General features: G+C 31.6%; 1 protein-coding gene across 1 annotated transcript; it reads left to right on the forward strand.

Moving 5' to 3' along the window:
* Positions 1 to 2825: 2825 nt before the first annotated feature.
* LOC115961301 (proline-rich receptor-like protein kinase PERK2) lies at positions 2826 to 3461 on the forward strand. The gene has a single exon (XM_031080301.1). The coding sequence runs from the start codon at positions 2826 to 2828 to the stop codon at positions 3459 to 3461; it is 636 nt and encodes a 211-aa protein (XP_030936161.1).
* Positions 3462 to 11310: the final 7849 nt, after the last annotated feature.

The following is an 11310-nucleotide window of genomic DNA, read 5'->3' on the forward strand; positions in this document are numbered from 1 at the left end:
CAATGCCTAGATCAGTCAACCCGAGATCCAAACAGCTGTGTTGCTGCCATCCACGTCGTAGCCAACCTCATCTGTCATGGTCGAGATCGCCGATCTACCATGGACGAGTGACTCCAAGCTCCGTCTCCTCTGCCCAAATCTGGATTATCGTTTCCCTTTCACCTATTGCGATTTTCTAAATTTGCTAAGAATTCTAAGATGAATGTTTAAGGGAATCGGGGGAGTAAGATGCAAGTTATCGCAAATGTTGGCTTTTTTTCTTCTTATTCTTTATTTGAATAATTGAATATGTATAGGTTGTACAAGTTGGAATATGTATTTAGTTGAATCGTATTTGTGTAAAAGAGAAATTTTTGGTTTAACTTGATTTTATTTTTGGAATAATTTGTATAGACATTCTATATTGAGATATAAAATTTTGATGAAAGGGTTCAAGATTACAAATTTTGTTCTTCCTATTGATTTTTTATATTTCGTGTTCTTCTTGTTTGAAGATTAAAGATTAAGTTAATTCATTTTAATTTTATGGTTCTTCTTTTTGGCCCTTTCATGACTCTAATGATTTTTTATTTATTTAATTTTTGTGTTTTTTTTTTTTTTTTCTGACGTGGAATATTTTATCATTCAAATGCTTATGTGGCATTTTTAAATGTTAATTTAAAATTTTTTTATTAATATTTTATTGGCCACATAAGCTTTGATGTGCCAACTAGGCAATCCGTTTGTCACGTAGACATTTTCCTTCAGAAAGTTAACAGTAGAGACCAAATTGATTGTAAATTGAAAATAATAGGGACCAAATTAATCACTGTCAAAATATAGGGATCAAATTGATTGTGACCCCAAAATGCAGGGACCAAAATTATGTTTTCGCCTTAATTTTTTATGTAGGTAAAAATTACATCCTAAATTTTTTATTTAACTATTAAGGACTTTTTTCAACCGTCGAGATACTTACTGTACACACCTAAGAAATTAATTATGTATAAGTTTTATTGATTATATTTTACTTTTTTTGGACGAATTTGACAGCAGTTTAATCGATATTTTTTTGCCTAAAATTCCGTGGATTATGGCTCTGCCATATGACACTCAAAACTGTCATGTTCCACAGTGAGAATCAAGCAACAAAACTTGACAAACTAGGGCTATGACTGATTCTCAAAAAAAAAAAAAAACACGGGCTATGACTGGGCCAAGGAGTGGGGATACATCCTAGTCCTATAGATGTATACACCTGGCCTTCTCCATTTGGTAAGCAAGTGGGGATACATTCTAGTCCTATAGATGTATACACCTGGCCTTCTCCATTTGTTAAGCAATATGGATAAGGCCAGGTGTGTTATGCTTGCCTTGTTTAAGCTTCAGGCACAGAATCTTTTTTTTTTTTTTTTTTGGACTGGGAAGCACATAAAATATAGTTTGAGGTTTGGCTATTCTGGACCACAAAGTCACAAACCAGCTTCAATTAATGAACCTATTATGGATTTCAGCCAATTTTTCAGAATCAATTTTCCATGTTTATCAGCATTAATTCTTGAAGCTCTAAGAACTCTATTTTTAGTGATTTTACTAGTTACTTAGTTAGGATTACCAAATTCAATTCGTAATTTTTTTTGGTTACATTTAAATATATTTATCTTGAGGAGAATAAAATCCAAACAAGATGATTATAAAAGCTATATATTTACATTTCCTGGTTGAAAATTTTCTGAATTCGGGTTGTACGTACAGCCAATAATTGAAGCCATGCGATCATACCTGTTAAAAAAAAAACTAGTAGCTTTCATTTATTTTATATGGCATGCTAGTCTGTAATATGATACGTACCTTTTGGTTGAAATAGTTTCCATTCATCCAATTATAAAGTAAAATTAAGGAAGTGTTCACCTAATCAAAAATTTAATGAATAAAAAGTCATCGAGGGAGGTTAGACCACGAAACTCAAAGCACGTGGGCTAACTAAGATGTGCTTAGCGTTCTTATTCGGTTGCGTCAAAGCAAGACAATCCGTTAAATTGTTAATTAATGATCATATTTTTTTTCTTTTAGAAAAAAATATAGGAAGATATATGATAGTATGCAGTTGATAATCACTTTTAAAAATTAAAAAAAATAAATAGAGATAAATTACAAATTATATTTGAGAGTGTTTCGATTTTACACTTTAAAATTTTAGAATTTGTGAATGTAAAATCTAAACATTTCCAAATTTTATGAGGTAAAATCTAAATTTTGAAATGTCAGAGTGTATAATTCAAACACCCTTAAATTTCAAAAAGTAAAATTTAAATTCTGAAATTTCAGAGTAAAAAATTCAAACACCTTAAGCAAGTTGATAATCATTCAATTTAACTCATTATATGCAATCTGGTACATAATCTTTGAAAAAAATAAAATAGTATAAAATTGATAAAACAAAGGATTTACTCAGTTCCATCACGTGATTATATAATTAAACGTGTAGTGCGGAGTGCCCTTACAGCAAGACCAACCCGATAATGCCTGGTCCATGGTACAATACCAAAAGAAATTATACGTCGTCTATCATTGCATGGGTTCGAATTTCATTTAAAATTGTGTTTTTGGGTAGTATAAAGTCATCTAATTTTTAATGCAATGACAACTCGACGTAAACTTATAATTAGAGCAAGCCGAAAAATATCTAAATAAATATTGTACATGTTGGAGCAAACATTGACTGAAGCAACTAAAGAGTGAATTGAGTTTGAGAGTCCCAACTAGTACAAATAGAGCACGGCTATTGAGCCATTACATTCATCTATACTTCAACAAAGAACTCTTTTCAAAGTATCTTCACAAAGATGAGTTACCCATACTACTCTCCTCCGCCACCATCTACGCCACCTCCTCCACCACCACCACCACCAGATTACTACCCTGGCTATTTTCAGCCACCTCCACCTCCACCAACTTATGCACCACCACCTCATTATGGTCCAACTCCCCAAACTGATCCAACCCAATATTGGACACCACCCACCACTCCAGCTCCATCACCAACACCAACCCCTTATAGTGAAACCCCACCAATTTATGTGCCTCCTCCTCCTCCTCCAAATGCTTTCCCACCATCATTGTCTCCTCCATCTGGGGGTCACAACACAGCTTTAATAGCTGTTGGTGTCTCTCTAGGCGGTGCTTTCTTCCTTGCATTCCTTTTAGTCGGTCTCTTCTGCTTAGCCAAGAAAAAGAAGCAGAGGCCAGTTATGGTTCCTGCACCAGTTTGTATTGAGGAAGAAGAACGAGTCCATGAAACAATAGCAACCGGTCCATATGGCGAGCAAACAGTGACAATAGAAGATGATGTCCGAATTCATGAAGCTGTGGGTACTAGTAGTGGTATTGGTTTGCATGGAGGAGGACCTCCGTCTGAACCAGAGGTACCTGGGGCTCACACTTATCCTCCACCGCCACCAGGACCGTACCAACATTACTAAATAAGCAGAAATCATCATCATCATAATCAGTCATATGCATTATAATCCTTTTGCTTGTGTGAGGTGCATTCACTTTTATTTTATAACAATATTATGGGTATATCCATTTTTCATACTAAATTTTATAATTTATTGATTTATACGACTGTGAGTAATCGAGCAAAAATTGTCAGTTTATAAAAATAGAAGTAACTAGAAAATATCTATCGTACTCACAGTCGCATGTACCAATATATTATAAATTTGAGTATGGAATTAAATATGTCTTAGAATTATTCTTTTATCTTGTGTTGGTTTGTAGCCCTGTACTAGGCTAGACTGTTTATTTATTTTTATGTGGAGTGGATGAAAAAATAAAGAATGGAGCAGTGGAAATGATGTTCTGCTTAGTGATTGGCCTAGCGGCTAGCAGAAAGGGTATAATGTTGCTATCAAGTATCAACAGTGAATATAAAATTTGAAGGTTGTTAGCCAGTATTATTTTGTGATATAATTGTAATTATAATCATTTTCTCAAGAGCATGATTTTTTTTTCATACGCTATTAATGCTTTATTATTGGCTCCTTTATTAATTTATGGAAAATTCTAAAGCTACTTATACTATATAATAATAAATAAATAAATAAAAATTTTAATTACTTTTCGTTGTTGTTGTAGTGCAATAATATCAAAAATACTATAAATTTTACTATATTACAAATTAATGTGTCAACTTTTAAACATATAAGAAAGAAAAAAAAGTTAAAATTTTATCTATTGTCACTATCAATCTGTAAGTATTTTATAATAAAAATTAATAATTTTAAAAAAAAATTGTGTGTCTAATAATTAACACATTACGCCAAGAACATTACAATTCAGTTCCATAGCACTATCCAATTATAAAAAATAAATAAAGTGTTACAAACCTATATGCTTAAGACAATTCAATGCTTTATGAAAGCATTTATAATAGCGACCCTTTAAAGGTGTGTCCAAAAAAGTAGAGTAATAGTTGTGCATATGGGTGAGAGACCCTATGGCCCTATGCATATCATCATAATTCAGATTATATCATATCAACATGTTACTAGGAAAAAAAAAAGAATCAGGTTATGTAATATTGTTGTCTAAAAAAAAGGGTTATGTGTCACATTAAAAGCTAGAAAGCACCGACGTGGCTCCAAGGTCATCGTACCGGAGTCTAATGCAGCGTCCGGCGTTCGACACACTCATTCTCCCCTTTTTCTTTTTTCTTTTTTTTTTTTGATTCGTACCGATTCGCGTTGACTTAGCCAAATTTGCACCGATTCGGGCCGATTCCCGTGGAAACGGGAACCAATACAGCAGAAACGGCCACCGAAACAGGCCGATTGGGGCTGAAACAGCTGCCAAAACAGGCTGAAATGGGCAGCAGCTGCCATTCTTCTGCTTCATGTGGCCTTGTGAGAGGAAAAAAAAAAAAAAAGAAGAAGAAGAAGGAAGAAGAAGATAAGAAGACACAGAAAAATGGATGGAAGAAGAATAAATGTATGTAACAAAAGAATATAAATTCAGTAGGTGGAAAAGTCAACTATTTAATGTCTGTGGGCTTGGGAATTAGAAAATGAGTAAAACAACCTTCTTGAAATGTGGTTTTTTGTTTACAATTACCAAAAATATTGATTTTATTAAAAACAAATCATAAATAATTGTTTTTTGATAATAAATTCTACCATTTATTTGAATTTTTTATATAAAAATATTAAATTCACTATATAAAAATATTTTTAATAATTTTTTGATCGCCGCACCCTCACCCTACTTTTTCAAAAATTGCTGAGTCTCGCACCCACACCCGAATTCGGAAATGCACTTCTGCTTCATAGATTAAAAGAGAAGACTCTCTCTCTCCCTCCAATCATTCTCTATCAAGAAAAAAATTCAGATTAGTCAGTAAATAAATTTAAAATTTCAGCCGTCTTCATCACCTTCTATTCGAAAGAATTTTAAGAGATCCAAATGAACAAGCAAAACCATAAACTTTTGGAATGATTCTGATTATATCATTTATCAGTATAGACCATGAAATCTTCAAGATTTGACTACCTGTTAAGATGAAATGAAGAATTTTATGGCAACATGATTCGGATAGAAACTTTATTTTATTTTTTTTTAAAAAAAAAACCACCCTAACAAGTAACAACAAATATGCAAGCAACATGAACAAAATCCATACATGCAATCTTCAAGTTAAACAAGAAACCGAAAAAAGCCATAAAATGAAAACAAATAAATAAAAATTGATGTGGCACAATCCAAAGCATTCATGGATGGAGGGTTAAAGTGTAGGTACTTTATATGATGTAATATTTTAAAAATGGTAAAAATCCAGGAAAGCATTAGCCATATCTATGTACATCTGTGAATTACTTAGGGTATCGCAATATATTTTCCACTTAAATTTCTAACGCCTTTGTCAAGAACCACAATTTATTGCAGTGCTCCTGAGACATATGGCATTACTAGATTTGCTTTGATACCATTTGTAATGGTCAAAGAAAAGTATTAGCCACATCTAGACTATTGTAATACCCCAAATTGTGTGGTTTTGATTATAGATTATTTGAGTGTGTGGTGTGCGAGTGTGTGCTAATCCCACATCAAATTTTACTAAGTTAATTTTGAGTTTATAAATGATAACACAAGAAGGAGCCCTAATTGCCATTCAACTAGCCTTTTGGGGTATTAGTATTGATGTATCTAGTACTTTCCTCAAATCGTTATAATTTTAATGATGTATGTACCTCTTACCTCACATATTGTGGGTGTCATTTATTGTGTGAATTTTATGACAAAATCATTCAAATTCATGGAAAGTGTCACATGTTTTTATTTTTTATACGTAGATTGTTATTTACTATCAAATCAAGACAATAATGGAATTTTTTTTTGAAAGGTAGGATTGATCTCAAATTGTTTATTTGACAATAGGGGGCTTTATTACCAATTTATCTAACTAAAATCCCAAAATCCCAAATGAATTGAATAGAATTCTACAAAACAATGAACAAAAGAAATAAGTTTAAAGACTAACCCACATAATTGAATCTGAATTCAATTTATGTATTTGGAATCAGAGCTAACATATTAGATTAAACTGGATTATGATTAATGTAAATTGACCAATAAAGATGCAAATGACAGAAAATTTTCTTCGGTTTCTATTTATTGAATTACTCTTTTTACCAAAGTCGTAAAAATATCCTATTTTATTTCAACTCATGTCTTTTAAATAAATGAATTGAATTGAATAGTCAATCCAATCCATTCCAATTATAAAAAAATAAATTATGAATTTGAGGTTTAGTTTTTATTTATTTATTTATTTAATTTTAAATATATAAATAGATAGTGGGAAAGGGAGAGTTCAAATTACAAACATGTAACATCACAAATGATGTAATATCACTAGCTATCACTTAAACACTCTAATTCATTTCATCAGATTGACTCAATCAATTGCAATTTCATTCCAAATAGAGTATAAAAAGTTATTGATGGAGTCTAAGAGCATCTCCAACAGAGAAGCTAAACCCAAAATTTTCTCTATAATAGATAATGAAACCAAAAAAAGCACTCCAGTGGATTCTCTAAATCCCGATTTTTTTTTTGGGGAGGGGGGGGGGGGGGGGGGGGGGGGGGGCTTATGAACAGTAGCTCATCAAATCTGATGAGCTACTATACATTAACAATTAAATTTTTTTGATTAAAAAATCATACAAGCTACTATTATATCAATTCTTTCTCTCTCCACTAGATTTCTTTTTTTTCTCTTAGATTCTCTCTCCGTTGCTTCTTAGTGTTCTCACATCACAGAACAAGCAAATATGAAAAAAAAAAAAAAAGAAAAAAGAACAAGGAAGCCGATCTGACCTAGCCTGGTGGTGGGGAGGAGGACCAGCGGCGAATGTGGTAGTGCTGCACCGACTCTGTCCTTTCGGTGACCTCGATCTCCACTGGCTTTGTCCTTTCTTCTCTCTCTCTCTCTTTTCTGATGTCTGGAATGTTCTTGAGGAGAAAAAGAAAATAAAAGAAGGGGGTAAAGATAGGACACTGGACAGTGGACATGTGGAGGAGAAAAACAAGAAAAAAAAAGAAATGAATGTATGGATGAAAATGAAATGAAAGAAAGAAAAATAATATAAAGAATAAAAAATCCTAATTGAGAAATTTTATCACAATAAATTTTAAGTAACATATTGTTATTAGTTAATATCGACAAGTAAAAAATAATTTCAGTGGTGGGTTCAAATTAGAACTAGTAACAACTTTCCATATAAATTTTGTTGTGAAAGTATTGCGTAAAATGTTGTGGACGTAACACTTCTCATTGAAAAATATAGTTGTTAAAAAAAGAATAAATGATGATAAAAAAAGAATAATGAATGAATGAAGAAATAATATTTAAATGAGATGGAGAAAATGATAGAGAATCTGTTGAAAAGTGTATTTGGAAAAGTACTTAGGTAAAAGTTAAATGTTACTGTTTATTCTCTCAACAGTACAAAAATTTGGTGAATTTGTTGGAGATGCTCTAGAGTGAAATACACAAAAAAGAAAAATGATTTATAAGATTTTCATTCTTTAACTCAAAACTTGTAACATATGACTAACAATAGTAACGGACATTATTTTTGGGCTGAGGTACGCTTTGAATTAATATGGGTCGATTTAGTTATTCGAGTGCACTGAGCAGGAAAAAGTCCAGAATTACAGCTAAGGCCCAATAACACATTAAACTAAAAGTTGTAATCATGGGTTTGGACTTTGGACCAGCACGCTCCCCGGCAATTACGTCTCATTTCTTTTAGAAATTTCAAATGATTAAACAGAACTTTTGAGCAAATTGATGCGAAAACTAAAGTTACATACATGTTCTTATCTTACATATAAAATTTGAATAAACTATTTTTTTTTTTTTTCCTTCTAAAGATTGTATAAGATTTTGAATAAGCTAATTTCAATAGATTTTTTTTAAACAATAAGTTAGGATAAGAGGGTTTGAATCAAATTTTCTTTCAGGAGATAACTGGACTTTTGTGATGTATCGCTCATAAATATAGATTTGGTGAAAATTAGCAAAATAAGGTAAAAATTAATGGTGAAAATACGAAACACAGAAACAGGGGCGTAGCCAGGATTTTTTACATTGGGGGGGCCGATTTTCGACGATGATGATTATCATTGTTGTATGGACAGTTTATATTTTTAGGTTGATATGGACATTCTTTGAGATAAGCTCGTCGGATTCATCTTGTTTGTTGATAGGAAATTCACATATTTGTTTACGTGATCTTAGATCACGATCTATCTCTTCAGATTGAATTTTTGAACATTTGGAAGGGTGTTCATTAGGCATTGAAGTATCAACATTTATTTCTACAGCCACATTTGTTTCTACAACCATAGGTGTCCTAAATTCTGAATTGCTAACATCTTTTTTCTTAAAGAATGCATCAATTATTTTTCGTTTGCTCATAATTCTTTAAGTTTTAAGAATATGACTCAAAAATTAACCTGAAAAGAACTTAAAAAATAAACTCTTAATTATATTGATGTTATTCGTACTTAAGAAAAAAAAAAAAATTTCCACTGTAATTTAAACAGTCAACATATCATCATTCCTATTATTAATTATATGGATGCTATTCATACCTCCCCATGCCTTCAATCATATATTTCTCTAAAAATCTATAAAAAATTAAAGTGCATGTAAATATTTAAGTAAGCGTATATAGTTGAGAAGAAGAAAAAAAAACACTAAAAAAAGAGATGAAGGTGTAGTGCTGAAGAAAGAAAAGAAAACTGAAAACTCACCCTCTGAATGATTTATTTTAAGAAAGCAAGAAGAAAGAAAATAATGGTCAAGTTTTTTTTTTTTTTTTTTTTTTTGGGATCGTGAGGATTGAGTTTGAAAGGAGGGCTAAGTTGAGGTTTTGTTTTGTTTGGGGGCTGCTGGTACCAGTGGAGTGGGCGGTGGCGTGTACACAAAAGATAAGAAGAGAATAAAAAGAAGAGAAATGATATGTCTATAATATTTTCACAACATTTTTATAACAAATCCTAAGTGGTAGGTCGTTACTGATTGTTATTGTTGGAGCAAAAAAGTAATCTTAGTGTTAGGTTCAAATTTGAACCAATAACAATTAACCACTTATGATTTGTAAAAATATTGTAGGTGTAGCACCTCTCTAAAAAGAATAGCAAAAGAAAGGGTTCTGATTTTGAGATTGAGAATGAGTGATAAAATGTTATTTTGTTGGGTAGTGCCTTTGGGTATTTAAATATAAGGAGGGCCATGTTTTGTTTTATTAGAAGATAAAAGAGGCCTACAATTGACACTGGAGCATGCTGGGCCTGGGAGTGAATTGAACAAAAATGGGAGGGGGGGCCGGATGTACATCATTAGGGGCCCAATTAAAATTTCTATATAGGCTGGTGGATTTTTTTTTTTTTTTTTTGCAGGGGCTCTGTTTCGGAGCAATGAGTTAAAATATTCTTTATGGCACGATATAAAGTACAAAATTATGTTATATATAGAGGTAGTTTATCATTTTCAAATAAAATAAAAAACTAATACATCATAAATACTCAGCAAAAAAAAAAAAAAAAATCATAAACACTCAGTAATGCAAAAACCCGAATAACCTGGCACTGAAAATGTTTGCAGAAGCTTATTACAATGAACCATCACATTGGTGTTTGCTTTGTCATTTCTAGAAATTTAACAGAAGATGAATGAGAATTGAAAATTAGGAAGAATGGCTTCATTTGCAGTATATGCTACTGAAATATACTAATGATCCCTTATGATCCAGTGGTCCCTTCATCCCACCATCCTCAGTACTTTGCTCCATTTTTTACAGGTCTTAAAGATTTGGTTATCTGAGTCGTACTTAAGAAATGTATCCATTCCACTTTAGTTAAAGGCATTGAAAGGTTAAAACAATTAGCACTCTCTTTATCTTGTCTCTATAACTTTTAATTGCCTGGGTATTGGCAATGAACAATAATCAAAGTCAAGAAGGGAACTAAATGCAGATCAAGGTTTGATACAAAGAAAAGCAGATGATAATAATACAAAATTTACCATGCTTCTAAAACAAGCAAAATTGCACCATAGCTTGTCAAATAAATTGTTATTTAACCACATAATATTGAGAAAAAAAAAATTCTAATTGCAATATTTAGGACAATCTAGATCTTAAGACGCAGGAAAAATAAATATGCATCAGCAATTTGAAAGTTCTTTGAGGTCAAGAGAACAGAATGCAGAATGCAGAATCCATATAGGAAAATCTGTTTCCACTATATTTTTTTGCAGTTGTAACTTTCCTCCACATTAAGCCAATAAGCCTTATTTATACTTTTTACCGAAGTCCTAAAAATAGCATATTTTATTCACACATTTATTATTAAGAGTCTTGTAACTCAATTGATTCTGTTGTTATCAACAGAAACATACTTCAAAATTTCAAATCCCCCTTTAACTATTGAATTGTCCCAAGAAAAAAAAAATCATACATTCAAAAAATTCTATTTCAATTTGTGTCTTTTAAACAAATGAATTGAATTGAATTGAATTGAAAAGCCAATTCAATCCATTCCAATTAACAAATTAAATTCTGAATTTTAGTTTTAATTTTAATTTTAAATCTTTTTTTTATTGATAGGTTGTGAGAGAGTGTGAGATGAGATTTAAACCACAAACATTTAACACCACAAAGGATGCATTTCGACTAAGCCATTACTTAAACTCCAAAATTCATTTCATCATATTGATTCAATCAATTGCAATTTCGTTCCAAGTAGAATACAAAAAAATGA

This window comes from Quercus lobata, chromosome 9 (genome assembly GCF_001633185.2).
Source record: "Quercus lobata isolate SW786 chromosome 9, ValleyOak3.0 Primary Assembly, whole genome shotgun sequence".
Classification (NCBI taxonomy): domain Eukaryota; kingdom Viridiplantae; phylum Streptophyta; class Magnoliopsida; order Fagales; family Fagaceae; genus Quercus; species Quercus lobata.

Excerpts from the sequence above, each read along its gene's own strand:
- LOC115961301 (XM_031080301.1), top strand. The coding sequence starts at position 2,826 with ATGAGTTACCCATACTACTCTCCTCCGCCACCATCTACGCCACCTCCT.